The 21,288-nt window shown below is 42.9% G+C and overlaps 1 protein-coding gene across 2 annotated transcripts; it reads left to right on the top strand.

The window, feature by feature from the left end:
• The first annotated feature begins 363 nt into the window (after positions 1-363).
• Positions 364-19,344, top strand: Pcgf6 (polycomb group ring finger 6). 2 transcript variants are annotated; one of them, XM_052184314.1, is made up of 11 exons: positions 364-842; positions 1,737-1,836; positions 1,932-2,028; positions 3,369-3,424; positions 3,523-3,582; positions 5,575-5,683; positions 8,256-8,283; positions 8,904-8,921; positions 10,762-10,860; positions 15,894-15,980; positions 18,304-19,344. In XM_052184314.1, exons 1-11 carry the CDS (start codon positions 483-485, stop codon positions 18,358-18,360), a joined length of 1,071 nt encoding a protein of 356 aa, XP_052040274.1. In that variant the 5' UTR covers positions 364-482; the 3' UTR covers positions 18,361-19,344. The 2 variants fall into 2 exon arrangements, with proteins under 2 accessions (XP_052040274.1, XP_052040283.1); XM_052184323.1 differs by lacking the exon at positions 8,904-8,921 and having other exon boundaries at positions 18,304-19,343.
• Positions 19,345-21,288: the final 1,944 nt, after the last annotated feature.

The following is a 21,288-nucleotide window of genomic DNA, read 5'->3' on the forward strand; positions in this document are numbered from 1 at the left end:
TTCCTTCACCTGCTGAGTCAACTTAGGGTTTTTGTTTGTTTGTATTGTGAGAAAAGGTCTTATTAAGCAGATAGATGCCATTAGCCAAGGAAAGGAAAACCATAATTAGTCCTCAAATTGAAACCATCATTCCTAATTCAAGATCACATGGCATGTAGAGTTCAATGCTCTGTGAATAAACTGGTGCAAGTAAAATACCGAAACTGTAGTATTTTAGACTTTCCTGAAGAGTGCACTGCAGGCTTCGACCAGAAAAACTGGGTGAGCTTCCTTTAAGGCGTGGCCCGCGCGCCCCGCCCCCACCTGAGCAGCTCCGCCTCACCTAGGCAGTTCCTAGGTGAACCACATTTCCCAGTGGCCCCTGCGGAGCGCCGGCGCCTGCGCACTGGTACGAAAGGGGGCTCGTGTTCAACTCGCGCGCTAGTGGTCCGACTCGCCTCCCCTCGCCTCGCGCTCAGCTCGCCAGGTTTCTGGTCCCCGCCATGGAGGAGGCTGAGACGGACGCTACGGAAAACAAACGCGCCTCTGAGGCCAAGCGAGCCTCAGCCATGCCACCGCCTCCGCCTCCCATCTCTCCACCCGCCCTCATCCCGGCGCCCGCGGCCGGTGAGGAGGGCCCGGCGTCCCTGGCCCAGGCGGGCACTCCCGGCTGTTCCCGTTCTCGGCCCCCGGCGTTGGAGCCCGAGCGCAGCCTGGGCCGCTTAAGAGGCCGCTTTGAGGACTACGATGAAGAGTTGGAAGAGGATGAGGAGATGGAGGAGGAAGAAGAGGAGGAGGAAGAGATGAGCCACTTCTCTCTGCGTCTGGAGTCGGGACGGGCGGACTCCGAGGACGAGGAGGAGGTATCAACGACCCTGCCCGACCTGGCTGCGCCCGAGCCAGAGCGGCCTCTGGGACCCCTCGGGGCGCAGACCTCTGGTTGCCGTTGTCGACGGAGCTCGCGGCACTTGTGTAGACCTCCATCCCCGCCCACTCAGGCGGGGCTTCTCTCCCGCTTCATTTATTTTGTGGAGTCCTTGCAGATCACTTAGGGCACTCCGGGTCCCGCCTTTTCATTCTGTAGAACAGTCTTTGCGTGACGTGGAGGGTGTTAGATGTCTAAGCCTACTGGGGTGTACTCTTTCTGCAGGGTGTTGAGAGGATTTGTGTCGTCCCCTCGCCCCATTTAAAAAATAACAAATGTGTGAAGAAAGGCTTCCGGGGATGGAGTGTAGCCCAGTTGATACAGTGTATCACTGGCCTGCAGGACGCACAGAGTTCGAGTCTCAGCACTGTCTACACTAGATGTGGTAGTGGACACTTGTGATACCGTTACTACCAACATTCGGGAGGCAGAGGCTGCAAGGTCAGGGTCATCGTTGGTAATGTGGGGAGACCAAGCAGGTTTAGGAGCTTTTTGTAAACCAACAAAAGAGCAGGTTCCTTTCACTATATGCCAGAGAATTGGGATCGCTTAGAAACAGAGCTTTCTTTATATTGGGTATATTGAAGGGTTGGAGGTGCAACTAAGTTACATTGCTTATAATGAAATCTTGATACTGTGGCTTAACTTGTTTTGAAAGGTGGCCTTGCAGTGTTGGCATTGACTTTGGCCTGAGTTTGACCCCTGGGCTCAGATGTCTTCGCTGACTAGAGTACGTGGGACTATGTAGGCACTAGACTCCCTCATCCAGCTGGGTTATGAATTTGAGAAGGAAAAGGCTTGTATTCTAAAACGGTTATTGTTGCATTTACAGCGCCTGATTAACCTTGTTGAGCTGACCCCGTACATCTTGTGTTCCATTTGCAAAGGTTACTTGATAGATGCAACTACCATTACAGAATGTCTTCATACCTGTAAGCATATAATAATTCACATTTCTGGATAGTATTTTAATAATTTGAAGATGTCTTTTAAACCATACTAATTTAAACGCTTTCTCTTCCACTAGTTTGTAAAAGCTGCATTGTGAGACATTTTTACTATAGCAACAGATGCCCAAAATGCAACATAGTTGTCCACCAGACTCAGCCTCTTTATAATATAAGGTAAGAATATACACATTTAAGACGTATTCACATTTAGAACAATTGTCAAGTATTTTTTTTTCTTCTGAGATCTTGACATTGTGCAGTGGGGAGTAAGACCTTTGAATGCTATCAAAATGAGAAGAAAGGGAACTGCATAAGTATGTGTAGAGCATTTACTACCTATCAGGCACAGTGAGGTCTGCTGGAGACTTTAAAAGCAAAACACAGGGGCTGGAGATGGCTCAGCGGTTAGGAGCACTGACTGCTCTTCCAGAGGTCCTGAGTTCAAATCCCAGCAACCACATGGTGGCTCACAACCATCTGTGATGGGATCTGGTGATGCCCTCTTCTGGTGTGTCTGAAGATAGCCACAGTGTTCTCACATACATAAAATAAATAAATATATCTTTAAAAAAAAAAAAAAAAGCAAAACACAGTTTGTAAACCAGGCTGGCTTTAAACTTGCACCCACATGCCTCTGCTTCCCAAGTCTGGGATTAAAGGATTAGTAGAGCACAGCACCTAGCTTTAATAGTTGTTGGTTGTTAGTTTTTTGTTTTGTTTTGTTTTGTTTTTAATTTTTATGTGCGCATGTGTACCCCATGTGTACCTGGGGCTTTTGGAAGTCAGAAGAGAACATTGGATCCCCTGGATCTGGAGTTACAGATGGTCTTCTGGAAGATCAGCCAGTGCATCTCATCTCTCCAGATGAGATTGATCGCAATAATTAAAATGTAGTCTGTCCTCAAGCTCACGTTCTAACCAAGTGTACAAGACTAAGGAACAGTTAGTGAACTGTTCAAGAGTCTATTGAATACTTCTGTTGTTTCTGAGACAGGGTTTTTCTGTGTAGTTCAACTGTCCTAGAACTTGCTTTGTAGTCTAGGCTAGCCTGAGACTCATAGAGATCTACCTGCCTCTGCCTCCTGAGTGCTGGGATTAAAGGCATGCTCCACTACCACCCAGTGAATACTTATAATTACATATAATTCTTTGGTTTTCCGAAATGAAGTGTATTTTAAGCACTGTGAGTACTGATTTGCTCTGTTGAATCAAGATGTCTGGCTCCTAACCCATTGGTGGTAGCTTTCATAATAATCCCAGCACTTGGGAAGCAGAAGCAGGCAGATCTCTGTGAGTTTGTGGCCAGCCTGGTCTATAGAGGGAGTTCCAGGACAGCCAGGGCTACACAGAGAAACCCTGTCTTGAAAAGCCAAACACACACACACAAAGAAAAAAAGAAAAGGAAAAAGTAAGGAGAAAGAAAAAGGATACCTGCTCTTGAGGAAAAACAGTGAATTCATTTTGTACTTAAATTCATTTTTTTGAGTTCTGAGACATTCTTTATCCTTTATTAGGTTGGACCGGCAGTTACAAGACATAGTATACAAATTAGTGATCAATCTAGAGGAAAGTAAGTTTCTTTTATTTCATAGTTGTGAATCCCAAAGTCTCCAACTCTGTTAGTTACATTGTAAGTGTAATTTAGTCTGTGTTTTATCATTTTTTTAGGAGAAAAAAAACAAATGCATGATTTCTATAAAGAAAGAGGTCTAGAAGTCCCTAAGCCTGGTAAGTTTGGATGTGTTCTGTTCCTCATTCATAGATTAAAGAACAAAACTGTTGAGGTGTTGTCCTCATTCCTGTTCTGTGACAAAGTAGACGGGTGGAGGCCACTTAGGGGAGGAGAGGTTTAGTTAGCTCACAGCTCAGGTTACATCAGAGAAGCCTGGGCAGTGAGAACCAGTAACTGTTAGTAACAGTGTAACTGTAGTAACAGTGCTCCAGCAGAATCTGTTACTGCCCTGCTCACTGTCTCTCCCACAGTCAAACCCTAGGAACGCCTCTGCCACTTTAGGGTGGGTCTTCCTAGGCAGATTAACGCAATAAAGAAATTCCTCTCAGGCTGGCTCCCAATCCCTCTGTAAGGCTCTTCCCAGGTGATTCTCAATTGTTATGTCAATTGGAATGAAAATGAAGACAACCCTCACGTGAGCTTTTGGGGGAATGCCTAGTTATTTTATCAAAGAGAAATATTTTGAAGGTAATGCTTCAGTATAACCTAAGTAATAGTTTGTAAGAATTAAGAGGGCCAGCTGGGGGCTGTTACAAGCACTGACTGATCTTCCGGAGCTCCTGAGTTTGATTCAGCAACCACATGATGGCTCACAGTGTCTGTAATGGGCACTCTCTTCTGGTGTGTCTGAAGACAGCGACAGTGTACTCATACATAAAAATAAAATAAATCTTCCAGCAGGCCAGAGTGAGCAGAGAAAAAAAAAAAGAGGTCTGACTGGTATCGGAGTTCAAGCCTGTAATCTCAGCACTGGGGAAACTGAGTCAGGAGGACTGCTGTGCGCTCAAGGCCAGCCTGGGCAACATGAAACACTTTATTTAAAAAAAGAAAGTGTGGGGTAGGTGAGATGGTTTAGTGGTTAAGAGTACTGACTACTGTTCCAGAGGTCCTGAGTTCAATTCCCAGCAACCACATGGTGGCTCACAACCATCTGTAATAGCATCTCATGTTCTCTTCTGGTGTGTCTAAAGACAGCTTACAGTATACTCATATGTAAATAAAATAAGTAAATTTTTTTTTTTAAAAAGTGTGTGTGTGAGACAGAGAGAAAGATGAACAGACTCAGTTGCTAGATTTTGTGAGTTTGTTCCTAGCGCTGCCACTATAAGGTTAGGTGACTTTAACAAACATCTATAAAATAGAGATGATGACATTATTAAACAAACACATTTTCTTTGAGACATCATTTTTCTGTGTAGCCTCGTCTATCCTTGAACTCGCTTTGTAGACCAGGCTGGCCTCAAACTCACTGAGGTCCACCTGCCTCTGCTTCCCTGTGCTGGGGTTAAAGGTGTGTGCCACCACTGCCCTGCTATACTGGTACTTTTACTAATGTTGGGCACAAAGTAATTTATGTTTAGTAGCAACATGAAACTTAGGTAGATTTGGGTTTAAATCTTGGTTCCTCTGTTTCGTTGTGACCTTAGTTAGGCAAATCTACTAAGGTTTAATCTACTAAAGCTCAGTTTCTTTATCAGTTTTTTTTAGAAGTATAGATGTAGTACATATTTATATGGATTACATGAGAGTGTATGCAATGTTCTAACGTCAGTAATAGTACATGGTATTTGTAAAGTATTATCTTAAGTGCTGTAGTGTTTTAATGAACTCTGTGTCCCTGATAAATGAATGAGTCAGGTCTGCCTTCCATTGTGGCCCCTTAGCTTAGAGCTAACTTTATTGTCTATATTTATTTAGAGAGTACTCATGTGTATGTTTGTACCCGTGTGTTTGTGCTTTCTTATACAGTCATCCACTCAGCAAAACTCCGTCACTGTACCATGTATGTCCCAGGGGAAAGACTCAGGCTTGGCATAAAATCATTGATTTTTGACAGATTAACTGACATTTTTATGGGAAAGTAGACTTGATCAGGACTTGATAATAACTTAGTCAACAGTTGTAATACTTGTGTGATTCATTCCTTAAAGATCTTGATTTGTGAAACTTTAATCCTACATTGGCTTCTTTGTTTCCATCCCAAATAGCTGTTGCACAGCCAGTCCCTTCAAGCAAAGGAAGAACTAAGAAAGTCCTAGAGTCAGTGTTCCGTATCCCACCTGAACTTGATATGTCTTTATTACTTGAGTTCATTGGGTGAGTGACCTAAAAATTTTATCATTTGCTTAATTTTTGGCCTTTTGAAGCAAGGTTTTACATTGTAGCCTAGGCTAGCCTTGAACTTGACACAGCCCTCTGATAGTCATTCTCATGTTTGGTATGCGGTTTGTAAACCACCGTGCTGGGCCAGCCTCTCATCACCTTTTGGGGCTGGAGAGATGACCCAGTGGTTAGGAACATTTGCTGTTCTTGCAGAGGGCATGGTGGTTTAGTTCCCAGCATGTGTGTCATACGGCTCACAACTCACAGCTGTCAGTAACTCCAGTTTCAGAGGGTTTGGCTTCACCTTCTAGCCTTTCCATGTGCTTGCAGGATGCACACACTCAGGATACACAATAAGTAAATATATTTTATTTATTTATTTATTTATTTATTTACTTATTTATTTTTTGTATTTGGTTTTTTCCGAGACAGGGTTTCTCTGTATAGCGCTGGCTGTCCTGGAACTCACTCTGTAGACCAGGCTGGCCTCGAACTCCTCGAAATCCGCCTGCCTCTGCCTCCCAAAGTGCTGGTATTATAGGCGTGTACCACCACCGCCGCCGCCTGGCTAATATATTTTATTTTTAAGTTTGTGTGTGTGTGTGTGTGTTTGAATGTTTTATTTGCATGCATGTTATAAACGTTGTGTACCATGCAAATGCCTGATGTTCAAGGAGATCAGAGAAGGGTATTGGATCCATTGTAACTGTAGTTATAGACAGCTGTGAGCTGCTGTGTGGGTGCTGGGAACCCAGGTCCTCTGTAAGAGCAACAAGTACTTTTAACTGGTGAACTATTTAATTTTTTTTTTCTTTAAAAAAAAATAGTTTTAAAGTAGTGATTTTCTTCTTGAGACCGTTTCTTTAGCCCATAATTGCCTGGAAATTTTGGTTTTCAAGACAGGATATTTTTTGTGCGTGTGTAGCCCTGGCTATCCTGGAACTTACTCTGTAGACCAGGCTAGTCTACCTGAGATTAAAGTTATGTGCCACCACAGCCAGGCTTGCAATTTCTTTGTGGTTAGCTCACTTTAAATTCTAAATCCTCATGTCCAAGGGTTTCCCAAAATGCAAGCTTGTGCCACCAGGCCTCGATAAGCAAACACATCAAGCCCAACAATTCTGAAATAATAAGTTATAGACTATTTAAGATTGAGAAAAATGTTAACATAGTAGCCACTGGTACCCTTACCTCACGGTAGCACACAGTCCCCACATGGAGGAGGAAGATCTCTGTATTCAAGGCTAGTGTCGGGTGTATATCAAGGCCCTGCCTGCTTTCACTGTCCCATCCCTCAAGGCAAATCTGACCAAAGCCGTTCCTAATAGACCAAAACCAACCAAGAAAGAAAGCCACTGTAACTGTAGCAGCAGAAGCCTCTCCTGTATGATGGTTTGTCCCTGTCATCAGGGTTTGTAGCCCCTCCTCAAAGACTAGGTGCCATTCATCCCTTTGCAGCCTTCCATTTGGTTACCGAAGGCTCAGAAGTTCCTGATTAGTTGCAAGGCAGCAAGGCAGGTCTTTTTTCTCTTCTTTTTTGTAGCTTAAAATTAGATTGGGCCTGGCACTTGCTTTTAGTTCCAAGCCAGCCAGGGCTACATAGTGAGACCCTGTTTCATAAAACAAATCTGCTCCCCCCACCCCCCCTGCTCCCTCCCCCGCCCCCCATGAAGTCTGGAAAGCTTAAAATACTGGATTAAACTGCCTGTGTTTTACCACTAGGTGGCAGAAGTGACAATTATATTTCTTACCAAAGCTTTAGGTAACCTTATGTTACCTAAAACAATATCCAGGTGTAGTAGCGCACGTCTGACCTTTGGGAGGCAGAGGCAGGCAGATCTCTGAGTTTGAGGCCAGCCTGGTTAAATGTGAACTTCCAGGACAGCCAGATTACTCTAGAGACTCAGCCTCCATCCACCTCTCAAAAAAGAAAAAGAAAAAGAAAAAAATGCTGGTGCAGGAACACAACCATAAAAACCCAGTATTCAAGAGGTGGAGGCAGGATTCAAAATCAGCCTCAACTACTTTATGAATTCCAAGCAAGCCCAAGACATGAGCTCCTGTCTCAAACATGATTTAAAAAATGGGGCCAGTAGGCAGCGCAGCAGGGAAAGGTCCATGCTGCCTAGCTTGTCCACCTGAGTTAGATCCAGGAACTTATGGAAGGAGACAACTGACTGCTGCAAGTCATCTCTGACCTCCACAGAAGCAGCACAGGACCATCATTATAAATAAATAGATGGGAAAAAGTTTACAGCCAGTCAAGGTGGCGCACTAATCACAGAGCTCGGGACGAAAAGGAAAGGAATCTGAGTTCGAGACCAGCCTGGTCTCCGGAGTTCCAGGATGTAGAGAAAACCTGTCTCTCTCTTTTTCTCTTTCTCCCTCTCTCTCTCTCTCTCTCACACACACACACACACCAAACAAAAAATTTGTTCTGAGTTAAATGAATTGCTGTATATGAGATGTTTATATTGTTTTTCTTTTGTTTCTGTTTTATGATTAAGCATGTAATTTAAAATATTAAGCTTTGATTAACTTTTCCTTTATTTTCCTTTATTTTCAGTGCTAATGAAGACACAGGACATTTTAAGGTATTTCATTTTTTTGTTTACTTTAGAAGAGAATGCTGTAGATATAAATTCTGAATTAGATTAGCAACCAAGTAGGAATTATCATCAGTTATAATATAAATGACAAGTAAGTTACTGAGAGTCAACAGTATTACTATATTAGTTTCTCAGGGTAAGAAACATTAAATAGGGACTTGTTACTGATTCAAACAAGTGAAGTAAGGAAAATTGCTTAATTTACAAAGCCAAATGATTGGTAATTTATTTTTTTATATTTTAATTTTTAGGTCCCTGCTGGCCTTGAACTTATAGCCGTGGATGTCTTTGAATTCCTGATCCTCCTGCTTCTACCTTCTAAGTGCTAGGACTACAAGCATGTACCACTAGGCCTGATTTTAATGTGTTAATTTAAAAAATTCTAAGAGTCAGATGTGGTATAACTCTGTATTCTTACTACGCTGGAGGCTGAAGCAAGAGGATGAGAAATTCATGGCCAGCCAGGGCTATTGTAGTAAGACCCGTTCAAAAGAACAAAACAAAGTATCTTCTGTGTAGTTGGTGCTTAGAGTTTAAAATGAATTTAAACTTGTATATTTAACATTTTTGGCTGAAGTTAACCTGCCTTAACTTGTCACTTCAAGCATTCACTGAGATTTGAGGTAAGAACTACTTTGTATTATACTTTGTCAGTTGTTGAGATAAATAGCAATCTAGAAACATATGAAAGTAAAGTCTCTGTGATGTATCTCTGTGATACAGACTCCTTTATTAAGGAGAGGTCAGGGTTGTTTTGTTTGTGGTATCTGTAGGAGTTGCAACACAAGGCTCAGCTACCCACCCCACTGTGGCATTGAGGAGATGAATAGGTCATACAGTACCTGAGTTGCCTAGCATGTGTGCAGTGTGGTGCAGATACTGTTCAGTGAGCCCAGCACTTGGGAGATACATACCAAGTCCTGGATTACATGAGACTCTGAAAAAATATATTGATGAGAAGCATTAAAAAGAGGTTTAGTCAGTATTGCCACAGCAGGAAGAGGAACAGATAAAGAGGTTCCGTGACTCAAATCTGTCTTCAGGTCACTGGCATAGTTTTTTTGTGGTGGTGGTAGTTGTTATTTGTGTTTTTGAAACAGGTTCTGATTCTGTAACCCAGGCTAACCTGGAATTCATGTATCCTCATCTGGCCTTGAATCTGTGGCAGTCTGCCTGCCTTAGTCTCTGAGTGCCAGGATTATATGTGTGAGTCACCATGCCTAGCAACTGGGGCAGGAGGCAAGAATATACAGTGAAGTCAAATTTGGTCAAATTGTGGTTTGATAGATCATTATCTTAACTGGCCCTTCAAGGTGGTTCAGAGAAGTTTTAATTGTTTGAGGAGATAGTTCAGTTCTCTTGAAATGATTCTTTCTGGCTGAAGATGTTCTCACAATGGAGTGATCTGTCCGAGGCTCTGCTGTATCTAGAAATCTAAGGTGACTGCCCTTTTACTGGAGACCTCAGATGCCTTTGGGGATTCTGAAACAGGATATTATTGTAAGAGATGGCAGCAAGGGGCAGGAGAGCTGGCTCAGCATTCAAGAGCCCATAGGACACTTGCCAAGGAACTAAGTTTGGTTCCCAACATCACACTGCCTGTAACTCAAGCCACCTGTGACTAGATTTATTCTCATTTTTAAAATTTAAAAAGAAGTCGGGCAGTGGTGGTGCACACCTTTAATCCCAGCACTTGGGAGGCAGAGGCAGGTGGATCTCTGAGTTCAAGGCCAAAAGAAAAACTTTCCTCTCTTATTCTCCCTCTCTCTCCCCCTCTTCTCCTCTCCTCTTCCACTCCTCTCTCTTTCTTCCCCTCCTCTCCTCTCTCTTCCTTTTCCCCTCCCCTCCTCTTCTCTTTTCTTTTTGGAGATAGGCCTTTGGCTTAGGCTGTTCTTAGCTCAGCAGTTTTCTGTCTCCGCCCCTAGAGTACTAGGATCATCGGTGTGAGCCACCATGCCTTGCTTAAAAAGCAAGTGTCCAGACTGTCTCAGCTCCTAGACTAGCTCCTAAACCCCCTGCCTCAGTTTCTCACGTAGGCAGAGCTCCAGACATGCACTATCTTGCTGTGGAGTTAGTACTCCAGAGATCCTCTGTGTTGCCTTTCCCGGGTAGTTGGAAGGACATGCGGGCACTACAGTGCCTCGAATAGGATGGCAGCCCTCAGCTCAGGCTGATCTTGAATTTACAGTCCTCCTTCCTCCTCCTCTCAAGGGTTAGGATTTCAGGCATGTGCCATTGTGCCCAATGTTTTGTTTTATATGAGCTTTTAAAGTTAACTGACTAGCCTTTCTATTAAAGTTTGTTGATATGTATCTAAAAGAATTACAGAATTCCTACTTTTTTTTAGACTACAAATTGATTCAAGTTCATAAATTATTTTTGCTTTAAAATTTGCTTAAAAGCTTGTACATTTTATGTATGTATACATTTACATAATTTGAAAAGTCTTATCTGTTTTTGTAGCCATTGGAAAAGAAGTTTGTGCGTGTTTCAGGAGAAGCAACGATTGGGCATGTAGAAAAATTTCTTAGAAGAAAAATGGGTCTTGATCCAGCTTGTCAGGTACAGTATGGGTGTGTGAAGGAAAGGTGAGGTTGGGAGATGACTGTTGACAATGGAGGAAGAACGGTCTCTGGGGTGGCCAGCGGCTTCTTTATGATGTTGATGACTGTGGCTGTTAATTCGGTGTCCATTCTTGTGATTCCCACCTCCAGCCCCAACCCTTCATATCAATCGGTTCTTCAGAAGAACAAAACTGTAATGAATATATATACAATATATGTATTAAATATGCATATAATATATAAAAGATTTATTAGAAGGCTTTACAGGCTGTGGTCCAATTAGTCTTAACAATGGCTGTCTCCTGATGCAAAGGTCAAGAATCTGGTATATGTTCAGCACTTGAGGCTAAGACAATTGGTCTTCAGTCTCCGTACTAAGACCAGAGCCCATGAGACAGGCTGCCACCAGAAGCTGTGACCCATGTTTAGGGTGGATCTTCTGACCTCAAATTATCCAATTAAGAAAACTCTCACATGTTTTCCCAACTGCCTGTTTTCATTGATTCAAGATATAGTCCAGTTAATAGCAAGATTACCCATCAGTCACAGCCTTTATTTCTTATTGCACTAATGACCATGTCTTGATTTCAGAGTAAACTAGAGATGTGGGAAATGCTGAGAGGTTTCTAGGCCCAAATTCCAGTTCTTTTGCAGTTGGTAGTAGAACTAGAAATTACTAAAAGACATCTGTTCAAGTGTAACATGGAAACTTGAATACATAGAAGACTGAAATACTTAATATAGACCCTGTTAGCTTTTTAAGGATTGAGAAATATTTCCTACATATGTAGTATTTTCTTGTTTGTAAATTAGAAAACATCAAACCTTGCATGTTATTGAAAATCAAGATAAATCTGGGTGGTGGCGGAGCATTCCTGTATTCCCAGCAGTTAGGAGGCAGAGGCAGGTGAATCTCTGAATAAGAGGACAGCCTGGTCTATAGAGCAAGTTCCAGGACAGCCAGGGCTACACAGAAAAACTATGTCTCAAAAAAACAAAAAATAAAATATGGGTCAACTGAACATGTACCTTTATATAGCTTTGCTTTTTCATTCATCAGATTTAGCTATTATGCAAAGTTTGATATAAATTTGTTTCTAAATATATTGCATATTGTTGACTAAAGCATACATATATTAAAACAATAACTGAAATTATGCTGTTTTTAGCACTAATATCTATTGGTATATGTGTGCCTGCCCACCCACCCATCTATCCATCTGTCTGTCCATCCGTCTGTCCTTCCCTCCCTCCTTCCCTCTATTCTCAGACCACCATTGAGACATTTTTTACATAACAAATTAGAAGAGGGGGAACCATTGTACAATATGGTGTGCTATATCTAGGAAGTGATACCCAGGTGGGCCAGTTCTAGGATATCTGTTGCTCCTTCTATGATAAATTTTGATCAGAGTACAGTTGTATTTATTTATTTAGTTTTTGTTGTTTTGTGACAAGGTTTCTTGTAGCTCAGACTCTTTTCAAACTCCCTGTGGAGCCAAGGCTGACCTTGGGTTCCAGATGCTGCCCCTACCTTCTAAGTGCTAGAATTACGGGCGGCCAGCCCTGCCATGCTTGCCACAGTCCCCATGTACAGATGTCTCCACAGCTCAAGGTTGGCATTAGGTTTCTCTCTCTTTTTTTTTTTTATGCATATGAGTACACTGTCGCTGTCTTCATGCACACCAGAAGAGGGCATCAGATCTTAGGTTGTGACCATGTGGTTGCTGGGATTTGAACTCAGGACCTTCGGAAGAGCAGTCAGTGCTCTTAACCACTGAGCCATCTCTCCAGCCCTATTTGTTTATTTTTAATTTCACTGTTTTACCCTGTGTATCTGCATGAACACATGCACAGAACACATTACGGAGGTTAGGGGGAGATCTTTGGAAATTGGTTGTCTACCTCCACTGTGGGTTCTGGGGGATCAAACCTAGGTTGTCAGGCTTGCTTGGCAAACACTTTTATCAGTTAAGACATTTTCCCAACCTTTTTTTTTTTTGTTTTAATCTATTCCTTTGTTTACTTATGGGTTTTGGAGACAGAGTTTCTCTGTAGTCTTGGCTGTCCTGGAACTCAAAGAGATACCTGCCTCTGCCCCACCACACCCAGCAAAAACCAAAAAAAAACAAAATTATTTTTATTTTATGTAGATGGGTGTGGTTGCCTATGTGTATATCTGTGAGCCACATTTGTGCAAAGGGCAGAAAAAGGTGTATTCCTTAGAGTTGAAGTTTCAGACTGTTGTGAGTCACACTATGGGTGCTGGGTATCAAACCTTGGTCCTCTGGAAGAGCATTCGGTCCCCTTGCGCATTGGGCCAGGCTCTTCCAGCTTAATGTGCTTTGTGAAAACTAGAGAAACACTGCTCTCTTGGCAGGGCTCAGTGCCTGTTGGTGATGATCTGTGACAGTGTGTTTGATACACAGAGACGGCTTTTAGCACGTAAAGAGTTTGCTGTAAATCTGGTCTCTGAACTCAGTCTGTGGGGACCAACAAAGTTGTAGGAGGAGCTTCCTCTGCAGAGTAGTCTCTGGCCTGCACACTCACTGTAGCGCACACAGGCACATCACACTCACACACTCACTGTGGCGCACACAGGCACATCATGCTCAAACACTCACTGTGGCGCACACAGGTACATCACACACTCACTGTAGCGCTCACAGGTACATCACACACTCACTGTAGCGCTCACAGGTACATCACACACTCACTGTAGCGCTCACAGGTACATCACACACTCACTGTAGCGCTCACAGGTACATCACACACTCACTGTAGCGCACACAGGTACATCACACACTCACTGTAGCACTCACAGGTACATCACACACACTCACTGTGGCGCAGACAGGCACATCACACTCACACACTCACTGTGGCGCACACAGGCACATCACACTCACACACTCACTGTGGCGCACACAGGCACATCATGCTCAAACACTCACTGTGGCGCACACAGGTACATCACACACTCACTGTAGCGCTCACAGGTACATCACACACTCACTGTAGCGCTCACAGGTACATCACACACTCACTGTAGCGCTCACAGGTACATCACACACTCACTGTAGCACTCACAGGTACATCACACTCACTGTGGCACAGACAGGCACATCACACATACAGCAGTCCACTTTTAAAGGCGAGCTTCACTTTTCCCTTACAACATTCAAGAGTTTTAGCATTTAGAAATGGTTTAAATGCTGGGTGGTGGTGGCACACACCTGTAATCCCAGCACTCTGGGAGGCAGAGGCAGGTGGATTTCTGAGTTCCAGGACAGACTGGTCTACAGAATGAGTTCCAGGACAACCAGGGCTATACAGAGAAACCCTGTCTCAAAAACCAAATCCAAAAAAACAAACAGACAAAAAAAGAAACGGTTTAAATTTTGTTTTATCTTTTAATTTTGACAGCTTTTAGTTCTGTAGGTAAATATTCCTTACTGTTAGTATATACCGTGTGATATTCATAACACTTTCCTCAAAATACTGAAATAATGGTAAAGATTATTAAATATGGAGACTTCTGTACTCCTGCCTTTGTTTAAGCTTTCCAAATCCTAGAGACGGTAAATAATAAACAGTTGTTTCTTTTTGCAGGATTGGGCTTTGTACTTGCTAGGCAATACTGTTGAGCTCATCTGCAGCCGTTTTTTTTGTTTTATGTTTATTTTAAATTTTTCAAAACTTTTATGTGTGGGGGTGTTTTGCCTTCAAATAGCTGTGCACTACCTGCACACAGTACCCAGATGGTTATAAGCTACCATGTGGGTGCTGGGATCGAACCTGGGCCCTCTGGAAGAGCAGCCACTGCATTTAATTGCTGAGCTGTCTCCACTGTAACTCAGAGATCCACCTGCTTCTGCCCCATCCCTGGGTGCTGAGATTAAAGCCTGTGCCACTAAGGCTGCCTGCTTTGTCTGTTAGTTAAGGTCTCATTGTGCATCTTAGACTGGCCTTGACTTCGTGCCTGTATGTCTGCCTCAACTTGTGTGCTTGGTTTACCGGTGTGTGCCATAATGTCTGTCCCAAGCTTTTTCAAAGTTTTATTTTCATTTATTTAAAAAATTTACATACTTAAAATTTTTATGTGTATTAATGTTTTGTCCACATGTATGTATGTGTACTATGCATATATATTCTGCCCAGGGTTGTCTGTGGAGGTCAGCAGAGGGCATTGGCTCCCTTAAAACTGGAGTTAAGGATGTTTGCAAGCCACTGTAAATGCTGGAATTAAACCCAGGTACTCTGGCTGGCCATGACATATCCTTTTAATCCCAGCACTCAGAATTCAGAGACAGGCAGTTTGAGGCCAGCCTAGTCTACAAAGTTCTAGGACAGCCTATCTTGAAAAACCAAAACCAAACAACCAATCAAAAAATCCAGGTACTTTGTAAGAATAGCAAGTGCTCTTAATCACTGAGTCATTTTCTAGTCCCCCAAATTTTTAAAGAGAATCTGGCAAAATTGCCCAAGCTAGCTCTCAACTCCCTCCACCTCCCACCCCCACCCCCACCCCAGACAGGGTTTCTCTGTGTAGCCCTGGCTGTCCTGGAACTCACTCTGTAAACCAGGCTGGCTTCGAACTCAGAAATCTACTTGCCCCTGCCTTCCAAATGCTGGGATTAAAGGCATGCACCACCGCTGCCTGGCTGGATTCCAACTCTTGACCCTCCTCTTGCTTAAAGTCCTCTTGAGTGGGGCCAATGTCATATGCTTCCATGCCTGGCTCAGAAACTTTTCTTGATAATGTTTTATTAGAAGAGTTTGACAAGCAAACACAGACCTGGATTCAGATCCTTAGCAAAAGCCACAAATAGGTAGATCCCTGAGCTTAGCGGCCATTGAGCCTAAGCAGGTAGTGAGCTCCAGGCCCCATGAAAACCCGTTAGAAAGTGAGAGGTTTTAAAAAGTCTACTGTGAAATAATTAAATATAATCTTTAAGTAATCATGCTAATTCCCCACTTCATATGTTTTGAAGCAGGAAAGTGGTCTGATAACTGATTGTTTTTCTGCAGGTAGATATCATCTGTGGGGATCACTTATTGGAGCGGTACCAAACTCTACGAGAAATCCGACGTGCGATAGGTGATGCAGCAATGCAGGTAGGTTCTTATCAGGCCTATGCTGAACACATAGACTAATGAGTTATAAAAGTTGTGTGTCGGGAGAGCTGAAGAAATGGCTCAGGGATAGGAGTGCTGCCTGTTCATGCTGAGGACCTAGGTTTGAGGCTGAGTTTGAGGACCTTGGGCTACATATTAAGACTGTGTCAAGCCAGGTAGTGGTGGTATATGCTTTTAATCCCAGCACTTGGGAGGCAGAGGTAGGCAGATTTCTGAGTTCAAGGCCAGCCTGGTCTACAGAGTGAGTTCCATGACAGCCAGGGCTACACAGAGAAACCCTGTCTCGAAAAATCAAAAAAGAAAAAAAAAAGACTGTGTCAAACAAAAAGATTTAAAAACAAGCCAAAACCTTTGGATTTATTATTCAAGAGTGCCAGGGGAAACAGCTGATCTTGCTTGATTTGGTGGTTCACAGTTACCATCACACAGGAAGTGGGGGAAACAGGAGCATCCGGAGGATAAGGCCATCCATCCTTGACGATAGAGTTAATCCGAGACCTGCTGAGACATTGTCTCCAAAAAAAAGCATAAACCCACACTCAGAATTAATACAGATTTAATACTCAGAAGACCTGACTGGTTCTCTTGAGATGCATTAATTCATTTGTGGGACCCTTGATCTAATTACCTTCCACTATGTCCAATATCTTCAATACTCTATACTAGGAATTCAGCATTGGCACCTGTGAAGGGCAAACCATGGCTAACCATCATACAGTTAAAAGTTTAGGACTATAACACAGATATGAATAGGAAACATAAATTCAAGTGATGCTTACATATATATGTAGAATATATAAATGTACACATCTAAATTATGCTTATATTACAAGGAGTTATTTTCTAAAATGTGTTCTTACATGTACACTGAAGTAATTTTGAAATCTTGAAACAGCTTAGAAGCCACACTTTGAGTTTTATATGTGGCTATTAATATACTCTGCATTTATAACAAGGAAATACGAAACTGTGATTTGTATGCATATAAATCTGATAATGGAATCTTTGTATCTGTGTTATGTGACATTCACTTTGACCATGCTAATTAGTTTAGAGCAGATGTGATGATGGTTCATGGACCAATATGGTCTACCATTTATATTCTCCCTCCCTCCCCCACTTCCCTCTCTTTCTCCCTCTTTCTCTCCTTCAAGACAGGGTTTCTCTGTGTAGTTCTGGTTATCCCGGTACTTGCTCTGTAGACCAGGCTGGCCTCGAACTCACAGAGACCCGTATGCCTCTGCCTCCCAAGTGCTGGAATGAAAGTTGTGCCTATCCTGTTTAGTTTTTTGAGATAGAGCCTTACTCTGTAGCTCTTACTGCCCTAGAAAATTCTGTGTAGACCAGGCTGGCCTCAAACTTACAGAAATCTGCCTGTCTGCTTCAGCCAGCTCCCAAGCACTGGATCAAAGGGTTTACCACCACTCTCATTCCAATATTTTATTTCTTGAACAGATCTGTTATGACTTACCGAAATTGAGTCTTTTTTTTGGATAGACTTAGTATTCAGTCAGTTTGTAGTGTGTGGACAAAGAAAGGTCTTTTCTCAGTTGCTTTTGGTTATAAATGCATGCCCTTAGTTACATATAATTATATGGGCTTCAACACGTTGACCTGTTTGGGGTGGGTCACCTGTGATTGAGCTGTTCGGAGGCTGGGACAAAAGAATTGTTTCAGCTCAGAAATTCTTGGCCATCTTAAAAAGGAACTTAGCGACTGCCCGTGTAGAGTGTGGTTCATAGCACCCATGTTAGGCAGCTCACACCTTCCTGCAACTCCAGCTCCAGGGGATGCACCTTCTCTTCCGAGTCAGGGAAGAGGAGATGGAGGCTTGGAGCTGCAGGCCTGTAATCTCAGCAGCTGTGTGAGTACAGGGCCAGCCTGGGCATAGAGGAAGAGTCTGTGTGATAAAAGAGAAAGGCGGATGCCCATGCCTCCCGGCCGATGGTAGTACTCTGGGAGGCAGAAGCAGGCGGATTTCTGAGTTCAAGGCCAGCCTGGTCTACAGAGTGAGTTCCAGGACAGCCAACCAAATCCAAAAAACGAGAAAGAGAGAGAGAGTGGTGGGGAAGGGAGGGAGGGAGAGGGAGAGGGGGGGAAAGAAAGGAAAGAAAGACATTGATAAGGAGTTTTTGGTGATGTTAATAAAAAGAAGTTATATGTATCTTGTATTCTATGTTTTTAAATTAAAGAATTTCTCATTATTGTTAGATTATGAAAAATAAGCCAGTTTTGGTTTGATCCTATATTATACATAACTTATTTTCAAAGAACTAAAAATAGCCCCCTTTCCCCTTTTCAGGATGGCCTGCTTGTTCTTCATTATGGTCTTGTGGTTTCTCCTTTGAAAATAACTTGAAGATACAGGGTGTATGAGGAAAGAAACCCAGTATAGAGGCTTCTGCAGGACCACGTCAAACCAAAGATCCCACTAAGCATGTAACCGCCACTACTTATGCTATTCCGAGCTAGCTTCTGTTTTCAGCACCAGAACCCTAGCATTGTGTGTACAACTTGAAACAATAGAATGTATTTGCTACACTAAAGACTATGTAAAAAATATTCATAACTCAGGGGAAGAAACTGAAAACACTGAACTTTACAATTCCTTGTGATTCCAAATATGAGGAAGTTACTGGTTGCTTCCCATCATCAAGGCAGGTTGGTCAGTTTCCCAGAACTGGGATCTGCCCTCCCTCCAGCTGCATGGGTTGGGTGGGTGTCCCTCACAGCAGTTTGCTTTGAATTCAAAGCCAGTCTGTTAAGCCTCGAGGTGCCCTCAGCACCAAAACTACTGGCCACTTACATGTTCCTGTCCTATTCTGAACTTAAAAAGAAAAATTCCAATGATACTACTAAAGCACTGGAGAAACTGTTTCTGTTAGAAAGGCTCTTCTTAACATCCCTTACATACGAGGTGCTTCTTTATGGTGGTTTATCTGCATACATCAGTGCCACGGCGACAGGTGTCACAAAATTCCCTCAGTGTGGCTGTTGATAATGGCTCTGCTTCTAACAGTAGCAACAAATTTCAGGTGAATTTCCAGAAGTTTACAGAACCCTTATTGTTTCCTCAGTCACTTAGATTATCTGGTTCCGTGTTTAATGTTTTTGTTTTCTTGTCATTTGGATATAGAATCAGAGCCTTTGAGAACCTTGCTTTCACAAAGACTTAATTGTAAACTTTACTTTGCCTAAAATTAGTATCCTGATGCTTTCTAAAATAAATATTTTATAGACTTATTTCATAGCAAAATTTCCAAATCTGTACAGAAATTTTAAAAATTAGTTTAAAAATTAGACTTAAATTGGCAATTGTTTTTGTAAAGAATTTATGAATTGTACATAGAACTTCTGACATTTAATAAAAATTTATTTTAGCCAATTTTGAGATGTGTTGACATATTCTTTTCTCTCTCTCTCTCTCTCTCTCTCTGTGTGTGTGTGTAAGAGTCACTTCTCTCGTTCTACATGTGGGTCCTGGGTTCAAGCTCAGGTAGCTTGGTGGCAAATACCTTTATCCACTGAGTCATGATTGGCTTATAAAAAACAAAGTACTTAAAAGGCAGGGTGTCTGAATTAAAGTGACACTGCCATAGATAGGTGTTGATCCGGCCTCTTTGCACTCACTGATGCTGTGTGCCCTGCAGCTGTTGCTGACATAGGTAACTATAGAGTCCACTGTCACTTCAGCTTCCTTCTCACTGATACTAACTGACGCATCCACTCAGACTTCAGGGAGTGCCTGGAGGGCTTGCTGGACTCAGAGCTTTTACAACTGGAGTTATCAAAGCCAGAAGATGCCAGTGAAAATTTGCAAGAGGAGCAGGCATGAGTTTCTGGCTGTCGTATTCTAACTGTCATTCAGGGACCGTGTTTAATTCTTAGGTATTGGTGCTTTGGTGTAAGGATGTTTTGCCATCAAGGTCACTGTAAGTATTCACAGTCTTGTTGGGAATCGAGTAGGCACGAGTGCGCTCTGGTTAACTACTCACACCCCAGAACCTGCCTACAAGTAAGTTACATTGTTAGCACAAACTTTATGATATGGCCCCAAATCTCAGGTATACACAGATAATCAAAGTCTGATGAATTAACACTTTATCACATACAAGAAATCCTGCCGGGCGGTGGTGGTGCACGCCTGTAATCCCAGCACTCTGGGAGGCAGAGGCAGGTGGATTTCTGAGTTTGAGGTCAGCCTGGTCTACAGAGTGAGTTCCAGGACAGCCAGGGCTATACAGAGAAACCCTGTCTTGAAAAAACCAAATCCAACCCCCCCCCCAAAAAAAAAAGAAATCCTGATTTGTGGGCCAGAGAGAAATTGCTTGTTCAGTGGGTAGTGTCCCTTGCTGCCTATCCTGACAACTTGAGTTTGAAACTGGAACCACATGGTAGAAGGACAGAGCCATCGCCTACTTCTGCTTGTTTGCCATGTTAGCTCACATACAATTTAAAAAAGAAAATCTGACTTGGGTATGGGTATTTATGTCAGAGGCCACTCAGTTGGTTTTCCTCAGGAGTTGTCCCTGTGAACTGGGACTGACTGATTTGGACAGGTTAGCTGGCCAGCAGACCCCAGAAATCTTTCTTCTGCCTACCAAGCACATTACTAGGTTGGTATGTGGGAGCTGGGACAGAACTCAGATGCCAGTGCTAGCAATTTGCTGACCTATCTCCCTAAGCCCAGGGATTCTGATTCTAAAATAGGTAAAAGTCAGGCAGGTGGTACATGTCTATAGACTTGGGTGGCAGAGACAGAAGGAACCTGGCCTCCATATCAAGTTCCAGGACAGCCACAGGACTACGTAGATCCTATCTTTTTTTTTTTTTTTGATTTGCTTTTTTCAAGACAGGGTTTCTCTGTATAGTCCTGGCTGTCCTGGAACTTACTCTGTAGACCAGGCTGGCCTCGAACTCAGAAATCTGCCTGCCTCTGCCTCCCAGAGTGCTGGGATTACAGGCGTGCGCCACCACCACCCGGCCGTAGATCCTATCTTAAAAACACAAAATGACGCGAACCCCAGAAGTATCTGTGCTGTGCCTCTGTGCATGTGTACTTGCGTGTGCAGGTAGAAGCCAGGGTGGGGCATCCTTCAGAGCTGATGGTTGTTACAGATGGTTGTTAGAGGTTTGGTTAGTTACTAAGTGCTGAGCTACAAACTTGGGTGCTGAGGATTGCACAGCAGCTACTTCTAACCACAGAGCCATCTTGCCAGCCTGCCACTGTTTTGTTTTGAGACAGGGTTAGACATCAGCCCATGATACCTTGTCTCTAAAAAGAATA

This window comes from Apodemus sylvaticus, chromosome 1 (assembly GCF_947179515.1).
Source record: "Apodemus sylvaticus chromosome 1, mApoSyl1.1, whole genome shotgun sequence".
NCBI classification, from domain to species: Eukaryota; Metazoa; Chordata; class Mammalia; order Rodentia; family Muridae; genus Apodemus; species Apodemus sylvaticus.